The sequence below is a fragment of the Octopus bimaculoides genome, chromosome 16 (genome assembly GCF_046866305.1).
Source record: "Octopus bimaculoides isolate indiv1 chromosome 16, ASM4686630v1, whole genome shotgun sequence".
NCBI lineage: Eukaryota > Metazoa > Mollusca > Cephalopoda > Octopoda > Octopodidae > Octopus > Octopus bimaculoides.
Window position 1 is genome coordinate 27,187,964 of NC_142943.1, and position 24,685 is coordinate 27,212,648.

The following is a 24,685-nucleotide window of genomic DNA, read 5'->3' on the forward strand; positions in this document are numbered from 1 at the left end:
GAAACGGAAAGACGCCCATCGTATGTATATATATATATATATATATATATATATATATATATATATATATACATACATATAATTTAGAGTAAAACCAACTATTAACAAACCCAACAATGAAAATTGTCATTCAAAAACATCTAGCAAAATAAATATACTTCAAAGCACTATTCCAAAAATCCATAAATTACACAATCAATAAAGAGCAAATAACCATAAAAGACTACGTGCGTTTCGTGGCTATATTTAAAATAAATTCGATTCAATCTAAAAATATAGTCACACTTCAGGTCTAAAATAAATCGTAAGAATAAAAAAAAATAATAATAAAATCATTGTACTATCTAATCTTATAATAAAATATCAAATAAATATATAATAATACTTGTTTTAACAATAAATAATAGAAATATTTAACAATATTCCTTAAAATAAAGACATGAATTATGTTATTGGGGAATAACTGTTAAACTAAAATTTCAAACGTAATACGAAGATCTTAGCGTTTATAAGAAAAATATCGCGTGAAAATATGGCATAAATATAAGAATGATAGAATAAATTGTTAGAATATGTAGTTAAACTGTTAAAATGATAAAATGTATTTTAGTTGTGAGAATAAGAAAAATTAACTGTAGTATATCATTTACTGGAATATTATAAAGTCTAAATAATCTAAAACTTAAATATGTATATACATAAGCTAAGCTAAATTTCTATAATTAATCTATTTATTAATTAATTTATTTATTTAATAAAATTCTTAGTTTAATCTTATTCTAAATATGTAATATACCCAATATTATCTAGTGCTAATATACACATTTCACTGTTACAAATTATATCTACAACAATTAGTATGATAAAATAGGGTTTATATATATACACAAATTAGGTGAAGTTATTATATAAGTAATTTAACTTATGTTTACATTTAATTTTACGTTCACCTAGGGAATTAACCAAATTTTTTAGTATTAGTTAATATCTCCTTAAATTCATTAGTACATAATAAACAAAAATTACTACCTATTCGATAAGATTTTGCCTTAAAAACTATCTGTGTTTGTTAATAGTTGATTTTTCTTTAAATTATATATGAATTATATATTGGGAAATTTGAGTTAAAAGTGCTAAATTTAATTTTCACTGTACGTTTTGGAATTGTATTCCGTAATATTATCATTGTAATATTCTTATTTATATTTATAACTAACGTTTATCGATTGGTTTTAACTCTCAATTTCGTTAGTTATGGAACTTACAGGTAAGATAGAACCGATATTTTGGAATTCATCTTTGAAGGATATTCCAGTACCATCCAGAAAAGAATATAATTCGAAACTTATTAAGAATATTAAAGATTATTAAGAGAATTAAATGGAAAACCTACTACAATAACTGTAACATATCTAATATCAACGATCTGGAGAATACTAATTATATCAATTCAAGATTTAAATCTAGAAAGAAATCCCCGTATAGTAGAGATATACAGGTTTTAGAGGATAATATTTGGAAGGTGATGAAAAATATTAAATTTCATAAATATCCAAATATACATAATGAATATTTAAAAAATCTAGCAATTAGAAGAAAGGAAATGCAAGATATGGATGGAATTATAGTACAATCAGATAAAACTAGGAACCTGTATAAACTAGATGTTAAATTATATGATAACCTATTAGAGAAAGAAATTAATAAAAAAATATATAAAACTGTTCTAGAAAATACTCTTTATAATATAAATAAAGCCTCTAAATTAATCATGATGAAATATAACTTAGATAATAAAACTGAACTTTATGTACCTATGCACGCTAGAATTACTTTAAAAGACCACAAGGATAATTTTTATTCTGACCCAAAAGTTAGACTTATTTGTCCATGTAAATCAGATCTAGGTAAATTAAGTGAAATCATTTTAAATAACTATATTAATAGATCAAATGAAATTAGTAACCTTAAACTTTGGACTAGTACTAGTGATACTTTAAAATGGTTTAAAAATATTAAAGATAAAAATAGATATAAATTCATTCAAATAGATATAGATAATTATTATTCTTCTATTAATGAGATCATCCTGAATAAGGCCCTTATTTATGCAATGAATAAGGTAGGAATGACTTATGATGAAGTTAATGTAGTTAAAACAGCTAGGAAATCGTTGATTAGATACAATAATAAGCTGTGGGCTAGGAAGGATACTAGGGACTATTTTGATATACCTACAGGGACACCTGATTCTGCACAGGTAACTGATTTAGTAGGTATTTATTTATTATCGGAACTTCAATTAGAAAATTTAAAGTTGGAGGGTGGTTTATTTAGGGATGACCTTTTATTAATAACTAAGAATTGCACCAATAGAACACTAGAATTATATAAGAAAAAACCATATAGTTTTTTTTTAAAAAATGGATTAAGTATTACTATTTATAATGAGAACTATAATGTTAATTATTTACATGCTAATTTTAATTTAATAAGAGATAAAACCCAACCATTCAATAAAATTAATGAAAACCTTAGATATATTAGCGCTAATAGTAATCATCCACCCTCAATTAAGAAATCGTTGAAAGATAATATGAGTAAAAGAATATTGTTGCTTTTTTCTAATTTTGAGATTTTCCAAAAATACGCAACTTATTATAATGAAGCACTGTGGGAGGCGGAATGTAATAATAATATTAGATTCTTTAATAATTCAAAATATAATTATAATATAAAAGAAGATAATATAAATGATTCCTATATTTTTTATAATAATAAACCTAACATTAAAGAATTATGATATGATTTAGTTTGGTAATTCTGGTATTGATAATAAGTATTATGATTATACAAAACAAAAACATTAATATAATGATAATATACTAAAAATTAAGATTGAACTTAATTCCTTTAATGATAATGATAAATTTAATGATATAAAAAATAAATATAATAATATAAATGACAAGAGCAAAATTTGGTTAATTATTCATTATAGAGTTCAAGTTAGAACAAACCTTGTCAAATAGATTCTAAATATAATTGAAGTATTCATTAGAGATAATAAAATATATAAGGATTTTTCTGGTAATAATTATGGATATTTAATAAATTTCGGCTGAATAAGTTTTACAAAAACAAATTTAATAATTATTTAATAATAATAATAATAATAATAATAATAATATAGACCAGAATATAAATAATTGTACAAGTAGAGATAAATGTAAATGTAAATTTAATAATAAATGTAATTTGGAGGATGTAGTATATAAATGTGCAATGACTTTGATTGATAATAATAATAATAATAGAAATTGTTATAATTTAAATACTATTTACATAGGGCCGACTTTTAATAAAATTAATTTATGGGTGGTTCAACGCATGAATTCATTTAAGAATAGAAGCTTAATTAATTCTACTGGCCTTAGTAAATGTATATGGGAACTAAAATCTAAAAATATTAAGTACAATTTAAATTGGGAGAGTTTGTAATGCAAGATCTTATCGAATAGGTAGTAATTTTTGTTTATGTACTAATGAATTGAAGGAGATATTATAAACTAATAATAAAAATTTGATTAATTCCCTAGATGAACGTAAAATTAAACGTAGACATAAGTTAAATTACTTATATAATAAGTTTAACTAATTTGTGTGTGTGTATATAAACCCTTTTTTTATGATACTAATTGTTGTATATATAATTTGTAGTAGTGAAATGTGTATTTTAGCACAACATTATATTGGGTATATTACATATTTAAAATAAGATTAAACTAAGAAGTTCTTTTAAATAAATAAATTATTTAATACATAGATTAATTATAGAAATTTAGCTTAACTTATGCATATACTTAAGTTTTAGATTATTTAGACTTTATAATTTTCCAGTAAATGATATACTACAATTAATTTTTCTTATTCTCACAGCTAATATACATTTTGTCATTTTAACAGTTTAACTACATACTCTATCTATTTATTCTATCATTCTTATATTTATGCCATATTTTCGCGCAATATTTTTCTTATAAACGTTAAGATCTTCGTATTACGTTTGAAATTTTAGTTTAACATTACTTCCCCGATAAGATAAGTCATGTTTTTATTTTAAGTAATGTTGTTAAATATTTCGATTATTTATTGTTAAAACAAGTATCATTATATATTTATTTGATATTTCATTATAAGATTAGATACGTACAATGATTTTTTTTATTCTTATGATTTATTTTAGACCTGAAGTGTGACTATATTTTTAGATCGAATTGAATTTATTTTTAGATTGAATCGAATTTATTTTAAATATAGCCACGAAACGCGCGTTGTCTTTTATGGTTATTTACTCTTTATTGATTGTGTAATTTATTGATTTTTGGAATAGGGCTTTTAGGTATATTTATTTTTCTAGATGTTTTTGAATGACATTTTTCATCGTTAAATTTGTTAATAGTTGGTTTTTCTCTAAATTATATATGCATTATATGTTGGGGAAATTTGACTTAGAATTGCTAAATTGAATTTTCACTGTAAGTTTTGGAATTGTATTCCCTAATGTGTGTGTGTGTGTGTGTATCTGCATGTCTATGTTTGTCCCCGAACATCACTTGATGACTAATGTTGATGTGTTTATGACCATGTAATTTAATGGTTCGGCAAAAAATACCGATAGAATAGGTTCTAAGCTTATAAACAATAAGTACTGGGGTCAATTTGTTTGACTAAACATGTTTGCACCAGCATGGCCACAATCAAATAACTGAAACAAGTAAAACAATAAAATAATAAAATCATGAAAGAATATATATATATAGTTCAAATTTATAGAAAATTTATAGACGAAGACAGGTGTAAGAACAAGCAAGTGCATTAGTTTGATGCTCGGGAAAATTGGAAAAGTATTTTGTGTTTCGAGCCTACGCTCTTTTACAAATAGGAATAAGAGGAAATAAACAGAGAGAGAGTGAAACAGAAAACATATAGAGTTCAGCAACCTTTTAATTGTTCTTTCTTTGCACTCTTTCTTCCCTTCATTTTAGTCATTTTTAAAGGTGCATGTATGATATTGTATACAATTCTTAGTTTGATACGGCTTACAAATTTTACATTAATGTTTCAATTGATTAAATAGAAATTCTCTCATCATCATGTGATGCTGTTTCTAACCAGAAGATTTTATCCATTCAAATTCCATGTCAAAATCAATTTACCATGCTAAAACTATAAAGAAGAAATTATAAAAACCTATAAAGGAAAAACAAATGAAATCATGTGTATCTGAGATATTATGGATTAGATTATCTCCATCAGATAACTGTTGCTATACTCACATGCACTATTTATATTCAATAATCTCTTCTCTGTATGATGTGTTGTCGGAAGATGGATCTCGATCATTCTTTTTCATATTTAATACCATTTCTTTTATTTTCAGGATTTCCAGATGGAAGTCTATTCTAAACACAGGTAATGCAAGAAATATGTCCTTAAATCTGAAAATATATAAGTACACATATGTATCAGGGTTTCAGTTATGCTATATAGTAAGATAAATTAGTAAACAAAAATATCTTTTGTGGACATTGATAATCCAAAACCAATAAGCGAGACAACTACCAATATCAGTTAATTATTGATTTCTATATGAGTCTTTTCTCATTATATGTTTGAAATATGTTAAATTGCTGCTCTTCTAAATCTTACCTGATTAGATCACAAGTATTATTTACAAATAGCAGAAAGGCAGGCATCAATTGAAGGCTCAAAATACCAAAGTTTGATAGGATTTAAATATAGCAGTTCTTTATTTTTCTACACTTATCTCTCTTAAGGGAGCTACAAGATTAATAATTTTAATAAGCAGACAATTAAATTTGTGAAAAAAATGAGATTTTGTGATATTGATGTCTTTTACTATCATAAAAAGAAAAGATTTTTGCAAAGTAAGGCGCAGTTGAAACTGCTTTGTGAACTCAGTGCAAAATCCATAGAATCTGTAAATGATGATCCTAATCATATTCCTAAACAGTGTGGGAGGGAGAAAGAGAGCAAGAGAAAGAGGACGTCAGAGGAAGTTAAAAAGGGATGGAAAGAGAGGGCGGAAGAGAGAGATAGAGAAATAGAAGATAATATGTATGTGTATATATTTATATATATATATATATATATATATATATATATAGAGAGAGAGATAGATAGATAGATAGATAGATAGATAGATAGATAGATAGATACATTTCTTTTATTAGCCACACAGGGCTCAACGAAGATGGGACAAATACAATGTAGAGCTTTTCTTTTTGGGAGGGGGAAGGAAGGAAAAAAAAAAAAAAATTGGTGGTGTCGATCAAAAGGGATCGTAGGAAGGGAAAAAGGGGGAGTTCGATCAAAAGGGATCGAAAAAAAAAGAAAAGGAAAGGCCGATCAATAGGGATCGTGTATCACACAGTAATGTTCTCGTGTAAAAAGAGGGGAGGACAGTTTAGGTTTAGCCGTGGAAGGAAAAGCCTACGGAAAAAACCACGGTAACCTTGGTCAATATTCTCATTGAAGAAACTATAACAGTAAGTGACTCTCTTTTGCCTTTTTGTTTTATTTTTTTTTTCTTGTTCATAGGGTTATGCTCAAGATGGCTCCGTCGTTCACACGTGCCATCCTTGCTACATTCACCCATCTTTTTTTGAAGCATTCACTAGACAAGACTTCCCTTTCTACTCTCAACTTCCTCTTCAGGTGATACTTGAAGAAGTTGATGAGAGATTGCCCAGAGAGGAAAGTCTTTGTCTCTAGACCTTTCAGACGCGTCCACCATACACATTCTTTCGCCATAGCCACAAGTACGATGAAAATAGCTCTTCCTTCCCGTTTAAAGGAAGGAGGCGCGACAATATTCACGATAGACTCGGCTGATAGACCGACTCGTCCCACACGCGATAGCAGTTGTTCGACGTAAGCCCACAGCTCGGAAATGGTGGGACACTGTACGAGTGCGTGCAGAACGGTTTCGTCGCTCTGCCGGCATCTCGGACAGGTCGGCCCCGTGTTTCTCGAGCCATGCCTGTAGAGCTTATCCCGAACGGGTAGTGCTTCTCGATAGCACTGCCAGGCCAGGGATCTCTGGAAGTTGTCCATAGGTCGCGGCCCGAAGGTCGTCTTAAACAGGCGGGTCAGGTATTCCTCGTCGACGCCCAGGTTCGCCCCGAGATCGTCGTCGTACCTTCCCTCCACTAATCCACTATAGAATGCGTTAGTTGTGATGCAGTCGCTCAAGGTTGACCCGGGTTGTTGGAGTTGCCGAAGAGCAGCGCGACACTCGCTGTGCCATTCGCCCTTCCTCGGCCTCTTCTTGATCCATGACTGCAGTTCGGTCATGGAGACGAGCTGCGGGAAAGCGCGCCGCACAAACGGTGACCACACCTGTTCACCGCTGTCTACGTAGAGCCGGAGATGTCGCAGTCTCAGTGTGTGTCTGCGCATCATCAACCACGGCATGCCCAGTCCTCCTTTTAACGGGTGTTGGCAGCAAACGGATCGCCTAACCATCGGAACGCTTCCTTTCCACAAGAAGCGGAAGAGGATGCGCTCCAGTTTGGTGATGGTAGGGTCGGGACAAGGAACGACGGTCAGGCGGTAGTAGATGACGGACGCGATGTACGTGTTCGCCACCTCCGCCCGACCTTTCAGGGAAAGCTTCCTCTCGGCCCATTGCCGGGCTAGAGTGGCCACCCTTCTCGTTATCTCGTCCCAGTTCTTCTCCGTTTGGAGGTCTGGACCAAACCAGACCCCGAGCATCTCAACCGGACCGTCAGTCCAACGTCCCACGACGGAGGCGCTACTTGACGGCATGGGGTTACTTAGATAGATAGATAGATAGATAGATAGATAGATAGATAAAGATGTGGGTAGGGAGAATGTATTCACTAATTTTGGGATTCGACTTTTGTAACAAGGGACTTGACCAAAGTTTGTGTGTTGAAACTGAAATGTCCACATTGTGGAAGATGAATGATAACCACCACAACATACATATGTTGTTATATGATATTGAATTTGAGGAAGGCGGCGAGCTGGCAGTAATGTTAACATGCAAAGCGAAATGCTTACTGGTATTTCGTCTGTCTTTACATTCTGAGTTCAAATTTCGCTGACGTCGACTTTGTCTTTCATACTTTTGGGGTCGATACATTAAGTACCAGTTGCGTACTGGGTTCGATCCCATCGACTGGCCCCCTCCCCCCAAATTTCGGACGTTGTGTCTAGAGTAGAAAATAATGTTAAATATGAAGAAATCTCAAACAATTACACAAAACCATGATTTTTTGGCAGTTTGGGACAAAGATCAAAACGACCAGTTTTATTGTTACTTAAGAATTCTACAGATTCCAGTTTCTTCTTCTCAAGACGCTGAGAGCAAGCAGCAATTAAAGAATGAAACTGAATTCATGAGAAATCTTGGTCTTTGAGAAATACTGGTCTTTGAGAAATCCTGGTTCCTCGGTAGAAATCATGAGAAATCCTGGTTCCTCGGCAGAAATAATTAAAAAGAAATATAGATATAAAACAAAGCAGTGAATTGAGCCAAGTGGAAAAGGAAAAGACAACAAAGACTGAAGCAAAAGATATATTCTTTTAATAAAGAAAAAGAAAAAAATTAAGGGAAGGAGAAAGGGATTGTCTTTATCATATTTCAGATGGTCATCATAGTAATGGATACAGGAAGTGGTAATTGGTATGTGATTTCTAATAGCGGAGAGTGGAAATGGGTTGTTGAAGTCTATGTGGCACTCAGGTGAAAACGAGATTAGAAAAGAGTAAAGAGAATCATTGTATCAGTATACAATGGATATGTGTGAGAGGGTAAGTGTAAGATTCAGCACTGGGTGCCGTAGTTACAAACTTAAAGACAGGTGTCCCAGGGCAGGGTTCATGTTCCACTGACCAAAGCAGCAGTGAAATTTGGCAGATGTGTGGATGTCTGAGCAGCCCCAAGAGAGCGCTGGTCACCTCTATGCCAAAAGAGGGGGCTGGCAAAGGTGCCATAAACATTGCTTGCTTCAACTTATCCTGGTCTGTATACCACTGAAGGTGGCGATTCAAGCAATGCGGTTGAAACACCAAGATGAAGACATCATTGACATCATTCGCTATTCGCTCATGGAATTAGTGAGCTCTCATGGACAGCTCCAAAACAACAACCCCGAGAGTCAGTAGCTCTTGTTAGGAAATTCGGCAGGTGCAACATACACATTGCAGCTCGTGTGAGACCAGACTTGTAAACAAAGGTCAGCTGACTGAGAGCAAATCGGTTAACCCTCTTCTAGATTGGCCTTAGTTGCGATGAACAATGTGAAGGAGGGGTGGATTTTACCACCAGATCTAGTCTTATCAGCAAGCTAACCAGCATCCCCAAAGGACTGATGCCTCTGCAGCTTCAGATCGGAAGAAAGCACTATCACAGTGCTTACAGCCCCACCATGACTAGCTCTGAGAATTTTAATGATAAGATTTATGAAGACTTGGAAGCTTACATAGTAATTGTGTCTAAGAAGGACAAGCTCGTCTTTTTCAGCAACTTCAGTGCCAGAGTTGCTACGGGGTACTAGATAAGGGATCGAGATAGTGGGAAAAGCGGAGTTGGCAATATCCGCAGCAACTGTCATCTGCTGCCGGAGAACTGCGCAGCATATGGTCGAGTGATCACCAACAATGATTTGACTGCCCAACCGCAAAACGACCAGAGTGCATCCATGCAACAAACCTTGGCATCTAATTGAATATGACATAGTCAGGAGGTGGGGTAGATGGGATGTTAGGGCTACAAAGGCCATATGTGGTACAGAATGCTGGTCAGATCACAGATTCATCTTTGCAAAACAGGACATGCGCACCCAGCCCACATCCAGCACATCCAAGTGAAGCAGGCAAACAAGCGACTGAGTGTCAGCAAATTGAAATGACACAATGTGAAACTGAATGTCAGCTGGGACCACGTGGACAGTAAGTTGAGCCAACTCAACATTGGAAATGAGTGGACGGAAGAAGACTGGGTGGCGTTCGAAGACGTATTATACAGTCCTGGATCACTCATCTATGTCAGAACTCGCATAAACACTAAAACTGCTCTGACAACAAAAATGTGGTAATTCAGAAGCTACTTAATGAGAAGCGTGAAGCGTACAGAGTCGCTCACCAAGACAGCACATTGGCCTCCAAGAAAGCAGCTTAAAACACTACAAAAAGCAAGATGCACGTAAACCTCAGAGAGACGAACGATTCCTGGCTCTGCAACAAGGCAGATGAGCTGACCTGGGCGAACAGCAGCAACAACAACAATAATAATTCTCCACTTTCTATATACCGTCTACCCATCTATACCATATACCATTTATATCATCTACCCGCTTCCTATGTCTTTACAATAATGGCCTGAAAAATCTCATGGTATTTTCCTTAATTTCTTTCTTCTGAAAATAACGGCTGATATTTGAAGCATTGATGACTGTATTATGAAGAAATAAATATAAGCAATAATAGCCATATAGATTCTGTGGATCTTGGTGAATTGCAAGGTAACAATGAAACTGGTCAGTTTGATTCTTATCCTAAATGACCGATCTCTCATCGAACATAATTTCACAGAAACACTAAATATATATGGATGTGTTTTGATATATTTATTTAATAACTGATGTTATTTTGGGATTGTTGTTATACTGTGACTGATGTTATATTGGAAGTGTTGTAAATATATATTTATCTGTGAATGAATGTATTTTTTAAGATATGATTCCTCTCCTGTCCTGTGTTACTTGCTTCTGTCACAAATAGTTTCTCCATCTTTTCTGCCACTCCTACACACCTCACCCTTCTTCTCTGACCCAATCACTCTCTCTATGTAAAACTATTCACCTGCCAACAATTCCTTAAATTTTACTTCCTTTCCCATTTTCTTGAGTCCATTTCATGCAAAAACACAATGTTTCTTCTATTCCTTACTTTCAGTGAAAAGACTGAATCATTAGACTTTAATCCTATTTACAGAGCTTTCAGTGATGATGATGATGCCGATTTTTCCATGTCAAGACCAATGGTAAGTCTTCTTTAATTTTTAAATGATATTTTCTTTTTGTCCTGTCTTCATAAATTGGGATAAATGTGTTGTTGAGAATTTCATCAATGGTTGTATAAAAGGGATGCTGTATATCCTGTTTATGAATATTTTCAGATATTTTCTCACATTGGTACATGTTATTTTTCATGCTGGTAGACCAAGCTATTGTTCTTCAGACTTGTGTAGCTATTTACTATTCTTCCACTCGGTATTACTGTCTACTCTATCTCTCATTGTAGATCCAGCACAATAGGCGTCTATTTTTTTCTAATATTGTCAGTGTTTGTTAGCAAGCTGGGCGAAATGCTTAGTGGTATTTCGTCTGCTGCTACATTCTGAGTTCAAATTCCTCCGAGGTCAACTTTGCCTTTCATCCTTTCGGAGTCAATAGGTTAAGTACCAGTTGAGTACTGGAGTAGATTTGATCAACTATCCCCCTCCCCACAAAATTCAAACCTTTTGAATATAGTAGACGAGATGTCAGTGTATAAGATTTCATTTTAGTATGTCTGAATACTGTTTAATATTAGAAGAACGAGCAACTATATATCATACTGGTAGACCAGGCTAACATTTTTTCATATTTGTTGAGTAAGCTGCTAGTTTTCATATGATTAGAAGTAGAAAACTTTTAATATTGGTACAACCTAACTAGTACTTTTCATATTCGTAGAGTCGTATGCCATTTCTTAATTTCCCTGCACAACTGATTAAAGCTGTAAAATATTAACATGTCTTGATTTAGTTACATTACATTCCTTATAAAACCATAAATTAATAGAGCAAATATAGGTGTATCTTAGCAAGGTGTGGCAAGAAAATCTTCAATTTACACATATTCTAGAGAGATATTTTGTGTATATATAATATAGAAGAGGAAAACAGTTGCAACATCACCTACAGGAATTGAACATGTCTGCTAACCACAACAGGAAGGCAAAATTATAACTTCAATTGTCCAAATAAGGAACCTTAACTTGGATTAAACAAACCAGAAAAAGCTTGTCAATGAATAACACATTTCATTCAATACAAAGTTATGGTATTATACATCTTATAAACAAGAAGACAGAGAAAAAGTTTTATGACAATCCATAGGAATTGAACACTGACTTTTCTGTAAATTGGGATCTTAAAATTAATAAAATGTGATAGAGGTACATGTGGCCTTACATTGAGAAATCAGTCTTTAGAGGATCAAGGTATGCTTATATCTCATGTAAAATAGAAATATGTACATATACGTACATACACACACACACATATATCTCTATATATATGTGTGCGTATATATACACACACACACACACACGCATATATACAGGTACAAATATATATATACATATATACATACATACATATATCTATATACATATATACATACATACATATATCTATATACATATATACATACATATATATATACACATGCACCTACACACATATATAACTCAAATGTGTGTGTGTGTGTGTATACTTTTTTGCATTTTCACATTTTTCATCCAATTTTGATGAATTTTTTTTTTTTATTAAATGGCAAATTTACCCAGGCAGGTCACTGCCGCATTACTGATGCCTAGAGATACACTTTTCTAGGAGAAAAATCGATAAAACTGAAGGGACCCTCCCACACACACTTTTTTGCAAAAAATGGCCAAAATTGCACGTGAGAAGTTTTTACAGGAACGTCCCATTTTTATAATTTTGGTGTCAAAAGGACCGACATGTGACATTTCAGACAGATATTTTGGCACTGCCTGGGGCCCCTGATTCCCAAGAAAATTGCGAAAAATTTTGAAAATAATCGATTTTTCGCAATTTTGCTAAGTTACACAGTAGAAAACTTATTCCTGGAAAGTGTGATTTCCTTGGTTTTACAGCCAAAAAGCCACATGTAATAGCGGTTCTATCAAGTATCTGTTCTATGTCCAAAGGCATCCTTGTGCGACAAAAAAAAAGCACGTAAAACTGAAAAAAATCAATTTTTTTTTCAAGTTTTGCATCTTGAGAACGGTCAGGAAGTTTACTTCTCCAGCTGGCACAAGAACCCTTGGACACCGTGCTCACCACCTTCTTCTAACTATGCACCAATGACCCCTTTGCAAAGACACTCCTGTATCCCCAGGTTCCATTATATTACATTTGGAAAAAGAAAACACACATTTGGGAATCAAGGAAACAAAGACAACCCATCGAGGGACAGGCAAACTTAAAATCTTACCTCACCCTTGGAAGAGTTTATACAGTTCACCTTAACCAACAAGAATTATTTTACTTTCGCCTACTGCTGCATGAGGCCACTGGACCGACATCTTTTGACGACCTGAAAAGCTTTAAAGGTGAAGTTTTTACTACATACTGCGAAGCCTGCCGTAAAAGCAACCTGCTAGAAGACGGCGCTCAGTGGGACGCAACAATGGCAGAAGCAGCTACAATACGCTCGGCGAGGAGTCTTCGAAAACTCTTTGCAGTGTTATTGCAAACATGCAAACTCAGTAATCCTGTAACCTTATGGGAGAAATACAAGGAAGACCTCTCAGAGGACTAACACCACCAAGAACAAATTCTGTTGCTCACTTGAAAGTTGGTTTCAACAATGAATTCTTCAACAGAGCACTCATCGACAATGAGGACTGCCTACTTACTGCCGGCGGTAACGACCTTCAATTTTATGGTCTACCGAAAGTCAGCAGAACGGGCTCACACACACTACCAATATGCGTTATTCAGGAAACAGTCTTGTGATTTCAGACAAACCCTACCCATAATTCTAAAAGGCACCTGAGCCGACGCTGTAATGGCTTCATTAAGTTATCTTCCCTGTGACAGGACGTGACAATTTTGACTCGTACAACAAACACAAGGGCCCAGCTTTTCGGCAAAATCTTATTGGGCGACTTCTCCAAGCAACTTCTCACTGGTGGTGATGATACAGCTTCCTCCGATGCAGCTTGAGAGATGGCTGTCTTACACGTAGACACACCTGTGGACACTGTGGATGACCTTACGACTGGTATTTTTCCCTATCTGCACATAAACTACCAAAACCTGAATTGGCTGTGCTAAAGAGCCATATTAGCTCCCAAAATCACATTTCTTACGAAACTCAATGAAAACCTACTACGAAGCCTTTCTAGAAACCTTCACACCTACAAGTCTGTGGACAATGTTATGGACCAAGTAGAGGCTGTTAATTTTCCCACAGAATTCCTCAATTCCTAGGACCTCTCCGGACTACCGCCTCATCAACTGCACCTTGAAATTGGAGCTCCGGTCATGCTGCAACGGAATACGGTCTGTGGTAAAAAATGCTCTGCCTCACGTTATTGAAGCAACAATTCTTATGGGTTGTGTCATCAGAGACAACGTCTTTATACCTAGGATACCTCTTACTCCATCAGATAAGCAATTCCCCTGTTCCTTGCGTCGACTTCAGTTCCCTCTTCGACTTTACTTTGCCATGTCCATCAACAAGTCCCAAGGCCAAACACTAACAACAACAGGTCTCCATTTAGGCTAACCATGCTTCTCGCACGGTCAATTACACGTCTGATGCTCAAGAGTCGGATGTGAAAAATTACCTTTTCGTGTTCACCCTGAATGCCAAAACGAAAAATGTCATCCTCCGCGAGGTACTGTAGGCCACCCAACATTCCGCAGGTTCCCCACCGAACAGGTTTATGGTGAGTGAGTACTATTGTTGTCATTCTTTCAAAATTACTCATTTTTCTTAAGTCTTTTTATTTTTATTTTGTCCGCTACAGTTTCTCAATCTCCATGCAGATGGCTTGAGTTTTGGCATCACTGCATCCACTGCTTTTCATGTGAACGAAAAAGGACGTTTTATACCTGTGAATGGTTAACAATCCTTTTCAGGGCTATTGTGAAAACGATAACACGGCCTTTTTCAGGGCTACTTTACATCCAATTGTTGCACCTCCTGAAATACACTTGTAGCTTCTCCAGGGCTTTTCACCCTGTTGTTACTACTTTATTTATGGTTTATGGGAGAAATCACTTCTTCCTCTCAATGTCAATGTTTGCAACTTAATGCAAAAAATATTCAAAGAGATGTACAACAAAAACAAATGGTAGAACCTGTTATGACCATTGCCTAGTATTTAATACTCGAGCAATGCCGGGTACTCCTGTTAGAATATATACATATTGACACCTATTATCATCACCATCCAAAATTCATGTTCCATGCTGGCATCGTACACCAGTATCTACATTTACATCTTTCCAACAGTTAGATGCCCCTTTTTAATACTTAGCATTTTACCATATAGACAATGTCTCCTTCAAAATATCCATTCATCACGTGTATTTGTTGCTTTTATCATGTCACCAACACAAATGAGGTCACCTTGCTGCTTGCAAAACTGTGAATCCCGAGGTGGGACAAAATTATATTTGAAGAATGAACAGTAAAATTGGAAAATTATGAGAGAAAAATAGAACATATCTGTTGCTGTAAAGGAGAGAAGGTGGGAGTGGATCATGTGGAGTAGGGAAATGATGAAAAATAGGGTCGATGAGGTGTCAGGGTTGAAAATAAGGATATGAGGTCTGTAGGAATGAGTGGGTAGTAGGGGACATGTCATTATGAAGAGCCACAGAAAAGAAGTGAATATACTGTATAAAAAAAAGAGGAGAAAGAGAGATAATAAGCTGCTGTGTAAGTTGGAGGAGTGAATTGGTAAAAGAAAGAGGTGGGTGAGAAGTATAATGGGGACGATGTGAGATCAGTTGGAGGCACAGTGGGGTGAAAGGATGGGTTATGAATGAAGGTGTGGGTTGAAAGAACAATATTACAGGATGAATAATGGCTAACTAATGATTCGGGGTTGAAAGAAAAGTGGTAACAAGGAAGAACTGGTGTTAGATAGGGGATGGCTGTTAGGGAGTGTATTAAAGATTAAAGAAATTAGGTGAAGGACCCAGAAGCCAGCTTTACAGAGGTAGGCGCCTCTCGTCAACAACTGCATGATACCTGTTATCATGGTCCTGTGTCAATTACTGTGTGGTACAAAGTCCTGATTTTACCCACACAGGCATGCATACATACATACATATATTCCAGTTAGGAATTCTAATTTTCCTCCAGCTAAGTTAATAACCTTATCAAGCAAAACTTGCTCAACAATAAAAATCAACATACTGGCAAAAGGACTAAAATTTATCCTCACCACACACAAATCTAATCAGAAGGAATCAAAGATGGCATTAGCGAATTTTGCAGCAAATTGCGACTCACTGAAGCACTAATTGATTATAACATCATCAATATATAACTGGTCAAAAACAAAAGCAATTATTTTGCACCTGAACTGAGGAATAAAACACTCGATGACTTTTGTGACCATATTTTGATTTTCCAGAAAAATGCTTTACACAAGCAAGAGAATCGACTGAAATCACAGCAATATTGGATGAAATAATTTAATTGAACTACAAATAGAGAACGATTGACTAATAAAGAATCTGATAAAAGAAGTGATGTAGTTCTGATGGACACAGTATAACACAATAACCTAGTACTGTCCATGCTAGAAAACGGTACTTACTACGAAAGTAATCGATTGTATCACAATTTTAAATGTAAACCTAGTCTTTTCTATGGTTTCCCTAAATTACACAAGAGCCAGATTATGAATGAAGCTGGCAAACAATCACTAGATATATACTTTATTGTCCAAACACTAGGATATTCAAACTAAGGCTCATCCGAGCTGGCACAGCGTGTGAGACCCATCTCTTAAGTTATTTTCTTGACATCCTATTGAAACCTCCTTTTCAAATATATCAAAGCTTCGTTAGAGATGATCTGGATGTGGTAAACTACTTACCAAAAACAATCAACGAAGAGACAGTTATGATCTGTTTCGATGTCATGAACATGTACACGAATATCCCATGCAACTATGGAATAGAAACAATTAAATTCTAACTGGAGAACTACCCAGAAGAACTTCTAGAGGGTGTGAACAAGGAGTTTATTATGGAAGTTATAAAATTCATCTTCCAGGATAATTAACTCTTGATACTACTTACTACTGACAAAACTTTGAAAAACTATGGAATTAATAGCAGCCCTAGTTCTTTCAAACGTTATAATGGGATATTTAGAATCTATATGTATAAAACAGATGTGTGTGTGTGTGTGTGTGCGTGTGCGTGTGTGTGTGTGCGTGCGCGTGTGTGTGTGTGTTCTTTATGCATTTCCACATTTTTCAACTGATTTCGCTCAAACTTGACACACTGATAGCTCATGCTCCAAGAGTGGTCATGACCTACTTTATATTTTCAAGACCCCACCGCGTTTAATAAAAAAAAACGCGAATAACTGTTCAAAATACCAGCTTTTTACCCATAACTCCCTGGTTTTCGAGTGATTTCATCCAACTTTGACATAAACATTACTTATGACATAAGAATTTTTTGCTTAAAAATTTTTCAATGTCATCTTCTATAATTGTGAAAAACCCACGAATAACTGCATAAAATCGGTTCTTTGTCAATATATTTCGCAGTTTCCAACCGATTCACTCCAAATTTGGCACAAACATTACTCAAGAATTAAAATTTGGTTTAAACTAATGTTTTGTCAAATCAATCCGCGTTGAATGGGAAAAGTTTGCAAATAACTGTGTAGAATTCGTGTTTTGCCAATAACTTCCGCAGTTCCAGAACCTATTCGCTGCAAATTTAACAAGAATATTACCCATGCTTAATTGACTGTTTTAAACTAATCTTTTGCCAAGTTTATTCGCACTTAATTCACAATTTACTGGATTAAACTTAAAAAAAAAAAAAACTTCTGCCATTTACTCACACGCCAAGGATTGTGGAGCAGTTTTACCTCAATGATTTGATCTGTGTACATTAGTGTTTACTTACCCCTTCCCCTATTATCACCTACGGTCATGATGCCTCCCCTCACACACACACACTTTAGCACAAATTTTCTTTAATTACCCTCCGCTGATGGTGTGATAACACAGAGTGAATTGTGAGCATGAACTTTGACATGTGAACACTATTAATGCGCACCCCCTTTTTTGATCTGTGTACATTAGCGTTTACTTAACCGCCCTATTATCCCCTATGACCATGATGCCCCCTCCACCCACTTCAGCCTCTTATTTGGTGTGAATGACTGCTTTTAATACCTCCTCATTGCTCAGTGTTTACTCACTTCCCCTTGCTCTCCATTATCGCCGACGATCATAATTCCCCCTTTTCACAACCATTTACTTTAATGGCATCAAGCCAATGGTCTGCCAAAAAGGAGTGAACTGTGAGACTGACCTTTGACCTATTCGCATGAGCACTATTGATTGTCTACTGGAATGATCCCGTCCAATTAATTCTTTGACTGATTTTCATTGGTCGAATACTGTTCACTTGATCATGCCAGTGTCAAATCGTAATTTTTTATGTACTTTTGTGCATATCTGATATGTACTTAGATTTACAGGTTAGGCCTATTATTTGCTTTAACTTCATAGTTCCTGCTGAAATTTTTCATTTTCCCCATACTCAATTAAGTTAACTCTGTCTTACTGTTGCCGTCTATCAGTTTTTAGCTTACATGTTAAAAAATATTGTATTAAGTGTCTTTGTGTCCACATAGCTAACTGTCTGTCCTTGTTTCAATCTTTTTTGAATATTACGTTTACTAGGTTCACTTTTTATACATCGTGCCAAATTCGTTTTTCAGTGTCCCATTTTGGTCATTTTTTTAAAACTTGCAATTTAAACATAGTTCAATATTACCGCCATGCCACCTAAGAAAAGAACGTGCCTTGGTCGTAAAACAGAGTCTGTTTCGGCTGCCAAAAGAAGGAGGGCGAGCCATGTTTCTCACATGGCCAGTTATATGTCGGATGCTCCAGAGTTGGAAGAAAACAAGATCTATTCGCACATGCCCCTAATTGCAAAACGAAAAATGAGTCTACAGAGAGGTGTTATAGGCACTTCATGCACCAACTGCTTTCAAATTCGTAAACCTCGGTGCCTCCACTACACCAGTGTAACATTGCAGACCTGATATGTGGTAACTGTGTGCTAATGTAGTCATGCTTTCAAAGTTACTAACTTACCTCAACTATGTTTCTTTTCTCTTGTCCAACCTAGGTTTGTCATCTGTTTTCACAGTTTTACATTTCACAGCAAGTTACGCTGCTTTCAGTCAAAACGAAACAAGGCATTTTACAGGGTCACTTCACATATGTTTGTTACACCACCTGAGAACACATTACAGCCGTTTTCAGGGCATCTTATCAAATTGTTACTGCTGTGAGAATGACAAAATCCTTGTTTCAGGGCTATTTCAGCTGTGATTGTTACACCATCTGAGAACGCATTAAAGCCCTTCTCAGGACTTCGTATGAAACTGTTAATGCTTGGCTTCAGCATTATCCAGTAATCAATTTGTTTACAATTTCCATCAGTTTTGTTATAATTTTGTTACAATAGGTGAACAATCTTGTTACAATATGGCGTTAACATTATTTATTATATTTATGACATGGGAAATTTACTAATTATCAAAAACATTGTGGCATTTCAATCCGAACAACGCCGGGTGCTTCTGCTAGTTAACTGTATATCAAGCATCCACATAAAAATATAGATACTTATTTTACCAGGAAGGGCATCCAGCTGTAGAAACTCTGCCAAATTAGATTGGAGCCTGGTGTTGCCATCCGGTTTCACCAGTCCTCAGTCAAATCGTCCAACCCATGCTAGCATGGAAAGCGGACGTTAAACGACGATGATGATAAGAGAGAAATGGATTACTGCTTTATCATTTGGGATGAAAATCTAGACAAACGTTTTGAATTTAAATTTCTGCTGAATAGTATGTGTGGTGTATGCGTGCGAGTAGATGTAATCGCCTTACCTCGGTTTTCCTTTCGTCGACTGCAGGTTTGTCTTGCGGTATCCGATCCTCGAAGCTTTCCCCGACCTGAAGAACACTAGGAATAGCAGCTGCTTCTCCCAAACCTAGACCATCGCTTAGCACGTCCTCTCCTGACCACGACCCCGTTCGAAAAAGGCACGAATCCCGATTGAGGCTCCCTCTGCCATTCTTCCTCTTCCGGTCAACTCGCCCTTCCGGTCAGCTCCCCAGTCACTGACGTCATACCACACGCCACCCTGATCTTAAAGATCACGTTCAACCCTACTCCAATTCGAAGTCCGCCATCCAACCGGGCGGGCGCCTTACACGTCGAGATCTTCACAAGCTAGGTGCCTCGTTTCCATCGCGCTCTTCATCCGACGAAGTGGCTATCCTGTGCAGGTCCAGCACGTGACGCGGCATTCCATCCACGGATACATTGTTTCTGGATTTGGCCGCTGTGACTGTTCCCCTGCCCCATTGTGATGTGCAGCGTGCCTTCGGCGGCTTGACCCAAACTTCCTCCCCTACTTTCACGCCGGCGGGTCCCTTCTCTTCCTCGCAGAACTCCGGCGTCTTACTGGGATGCCTCCATTCATACTTGAACACTGCTCTGTGCGGCACAGACTCTTCCACTTGTCCGGATCGGGGAGACATGTTATACCAGTAGACCGCTTCCAGGGGCGAAATGTGCCCCCTTTCAGCCATGGCCTTGATCGTCCGATGGTGCCTCTGAACGATTCCGTTGCTGCTCGGCCTATACGCCGCACCTTCCACCGGTCAAGCATCTCCCCCAACGCTTCCGAACGAAACGTTGTCCATTAGCAGTTCTTCCACGGGACCCCTCTCCAAGAATATCCCATTCAAAATGCGGGCAATCTCATCAGCAATGCCTGTCCTCAACTCCCTCCAAATGGCCAGCCGGCCCGGCCCGTAGTCGACCATGCTGAGATACATTCCCTGACGGTAGTGCGTCACATCCACAGCTAGTCTCCTCCAGTTGCGCTCTACTGAGAGATTCCCTTGCTCATGCCCACCCGGGGCGGGGTCAATGGACTGGCATCTGTCACATTTCGTAACCACTTTCTTGACGTTTCTCCTAGTGACGTCAGCATCAATCATTTTCGCTAGATAGAGAGTCCTATCCACCCCCAAGTGGTGCATAGCATGTAGCTCCTTAAATTCAGAGTCACCCAGCCGACACGCTGCCGCTATCCCTTTCCTTGCTTCCTCCGGTTCCTCCAGCCACACCCTTTTCACCCTGGTCAGTGCGTCCGCCCTGTTTCTCTCCGAAGGCATGAAGACCACGTTCAGCTTCAGTCCGAACTCGGCGATCAGCTCTCCTAGAACTCCTAGGGGGCATTTCACCAACATCTCCGCGGCACCTTTCGTCCGGACTCTCTTCTCGCTGGTAATCACTGTTTCTACCTAGCCGATCACGGTGGCCGAATCCGTCCGGATCTCGATCAAGCGCAGCCCCCATCTCAGGGCCAAGTTCACCCCTTTCAGCACCGCGTCTAGTTCGGCGACATTGATGTGGTTGAAGTCGTCCGCTTTCCGTAGCCAGGCCGCATCCTCCACCTCAGCACTTTCGATCTCCAACACAACCCTATCGCTATACTGCTAGCATCACACCAAACCGTCCCGCACTCCGTCTTGGGCACATACCAGTTTCCCCTGACCGGGTCTTCCGCTCTCGTCCTCTCTAGGATTTCCCGCATCATCGCCTCTCCCACCTTGTCACCCCAACTCTCCCCCTCTGCTCGTCTCTTGGTGTAACTGCACGCAGTGCGCAGCCATCCAGCGATCGGGTAGTGTCCAATCAACTTCCCACAAACCGAGAACAACTCTCTCCTGCTGACGCTGGAACTCAGCTCTGGGATCTTGTTTCCTCTCCGGAACACCAGCTCGCCCGATCTGTCTTTTTGTAGTTTCAGCCCCAGTGCAGCTCCCCCCACCATCGACTCAGGCGGCTTCGCAATCAGCCTGAACCTCTCCAGGTGTCTCACTACCTCGGTGGCTGGCACTACAGTCTCGTCAACCAAAATGTTATCGATGTAGGAACTGGTGGCCTTCCTTATCCTCTCCTCTTTCCCTAGGATGGACTTGAGCACCATTGTCATAATTTTCGGAGCGGAATTCAGCCCGAAACCCAGCCTGGTTAAACAGTACGTCCGGCCCTTGTACCGCACCAGCTGGTATCACCACAGCTTGTCACTCACACGGAGCTGCAAATATGCCGACTTCAAGTCGACGATCGTCGCTGCCTTGGTCGACTGTCTCCACACACGTAACGTCTCACCACAAACGTCCGTTGCCTCGCCTCCTGTGTGGCACGATATATGTTCGTTTAGCTCCCTAAAGTCCAGCACCAGTCTGACTTTTCCTTTCGTCCGCTGCACCACCGCCATTAGAGGCAGCACTCCACTCACCACCTCCTCTTTCGACGGGAGAAGGACTCCTTCCTTGATCCATCTCTCTACCTCCTCGTCGAACTCGACACCGGTGTGACCTTTCAAAGTATGCTGTTAGCAGCTCACCCTGTTCTTTAGTAGTGGGGGCTCGTCTTTCCATCGCCACTCTGTCGTCCACCTCCGACCATCAAACGCCGCCTGAAAATCTTTGTCTTCGATGGTGTAAGCGGCGCTGTCCCCGACCGGGCTCTGCTCTCCTCGGCGGTCCCGACTCACGGCGCACGATGCCCCCACGCTTCCGAACGTGACCTCATCTCCTGCAATCCTAACACCACCAAGACGGTTGATGGCGTCCATCCCCAACACGACATCAACCCCGTCTATCACATACTCGATCACGATCACCCGTAGCCTCAGCGCCGCACCTGGTAAGACTATCTCCAGACTGGAGCTGCCCTTGCAACGGATCTCTCTACCGTCGACCGCCCGGACGCTACTCGCCCCATCCCATTTCTCCACCACCCTTGGTGTCACGAGGGTAGTCATGCAACCCGTGTCCACGAGGGCCTTGAACTTCTTCCCCTCGGCCTCGACCTCGACTACGGACAGCGCCTCCACAAGCGCCTCTACTTGGTTGCGGGGAAAGTTTGAGAGGCAGCAACTTCCCCACGGTCGTTTCCCTGGTCGCAATCACGGGCGATGTGCCCAGTCTTCCTGCATCGATTGCAGACGGGCCCCGATTCGGCGCAATTCCTCGCCATGTGCGACCCCTGACATTTGAAACACCGGCCCGAGAACGGCCGCTGTTGTTGCTCGGTAGGCTTCTTCACGCCTTTCTCAGTCTGTCGTCTGTCGGAATGCGCCTCCGTCGCCGCCATCGCTATCGGCTTCCGTCCGACGTGCTGTGTCAACACGCGAGCTTGTGCTACTAGCTCGCTGAGCGCCATTTTTCTCTTGCCAGGCAACTGCTGCAATCGAATCCCTACGTCGTCAGGGAATCCATTCACAAATGCCAGCCGCGCCGCTCTGTCCAGGCCTTCTCCCGTAAACCCAGCCAGCGTGGCCAGTCTACGCACTTCCGCCTCGTACTCATCCACCTGTCTCCCCCCCCCATCTAACAGTTCCTAGTTTAACGAAGGCAGCGTAATCGCTCTCTATATACGCTTCTCTCAATCTCTGTTCAATTTTCTCCGCACTTAACCTCTCTTCCTCGTCCATTTCTAAATACAGGGTCAGGGTACTCCCTTCCAAGTATAGCGCCATGAGACTCGCCACATCACTTATCCCTTGCAGCTTCGCCACGAGCCTGATTTTTCGCATCCAAGCCATCACATCTCCTTCGCCATTAAAAGGCCTGATCACATCACAGGCGACTCTAATCTTGGCTGCCATCGAGGCGAATTTATACACGTGGGGCCGAAATAGCTTGTGGTGTATGCGTGCGAGTAGATGTAATCGCCTTACCTCGGTTTTCCTTTCGTCGACTGCGGGTCTGTCTTGCGGTATCCGATCCTCGAAGCTTGCCCCGACCCGAAGAACACTAGGAATAGCAGCTGCTTCCCCCAAACCTAGACCGTCACTTAGCACGTCCTCTCCTGAACACGACTCCGTTCGAAAAAGGCACGAATCCTGATCGAGGCTCCCTCTGCCCTTCCTCTTCCGGTCAACTCGCCCTTCCGGTCAGCTCCCCAGTCACTGACGTCATACCACAGTATGAATCCAAATATTCAAATTGCAACGGAGTACAGCCAAGTGTAAGCGTCATTCCGTGATATGTTGATATAAAAAGGCAACAATCAAATTGAAACCGATATCTATTATAAATCGAAGCAATAACTTCTGTTTAATTCATGCCAACCAAAATACATTAGAATGAGTATTCCCTTTCATTTAGCAAAAAGGATTTGCGCTGTATTTTCTCATGCAAATACTTGAAAGCTTCGACTTGTGATCTTAAAGTCACAGTAGTCGAGAAGCACTGTCTGCACTCACTAATAGAAGATGTGATTAAATGTACGAAGAAAATAGATATCAAAAGACTAAGAGAAACACCCACAATACAAACACTGACCTATATTTCAACACACAACCCTATTCGAAATCTACTAATGCTCACAAGGGGGCCAAACATGAAGCACATTGTACAAACACACAAGTCCATCTAAAGAAAAACATTACCTAAATCGCTATAAAGAATACAGACAAATCGGACGTTATACTCAACAGCAACGGATCCAAGAG

At 38.5% G+C, this 24,685-nt stretch overlaps 1 protein-coding gene and 1 long non-coding RNA gene across 9 annotated transcripts in view; one reads left to right on the plus strand and one right to left on the minus strand.

Moving 5' to 3' along the window:
- Positions 1-24,063, minus strand: part of LOC128249695 (uncharacterized) — a 77,766-nt gene extending 53,703 nt beyond the window's left edge. The window contains exons 1-2 of the long non-coding RNA XR_008265812.2: positions 20,031-24,063; positions 5,340-5,501 (exon numbers count right to left, since the gene is read on the minus strand). This is a non-coding gene — a long non-coding RNA (uncharacterized LOC128249695). The remainder of the gene's footprint in view (positions 1-5,339; positions 5,502-20,030) is intronic.
- LOC106871768 (uncharacterized) overlaps positions 1-24,685 on the plus strand; it is a 1,221,261-nt gene that overhangs the window by 733,492 nt on the left and 463,084 nt on the right. For 4 of the 8 annotated variants that reach the window (XR_016244689.1, XR_016244690.1, XM_089364845.1 and 1 more), the window contains exons 50-51: positions 5,444-5,475; positions 11,050-11,098. Coding sequence is in view for 6 of the 8 variants with exons in the window: in XM_089364845.1 (XP_089220971.1) it covers positions 5,444-5,475; positions 11,050-11,098 (81 nt within the window). In the remaining 2 variants the exon portion in view is untranslated. Of the gene's footprint in view, positions 1-5,443; positions 5,476-11,010; positions 11,099-24,685 lie in introns of all 8 variants that reach the window. The other 4 variants (XM_089364843.1, XM_089364846.1, XM_089364844.1 and 1 more) reach the window with 1 other exon arrangement.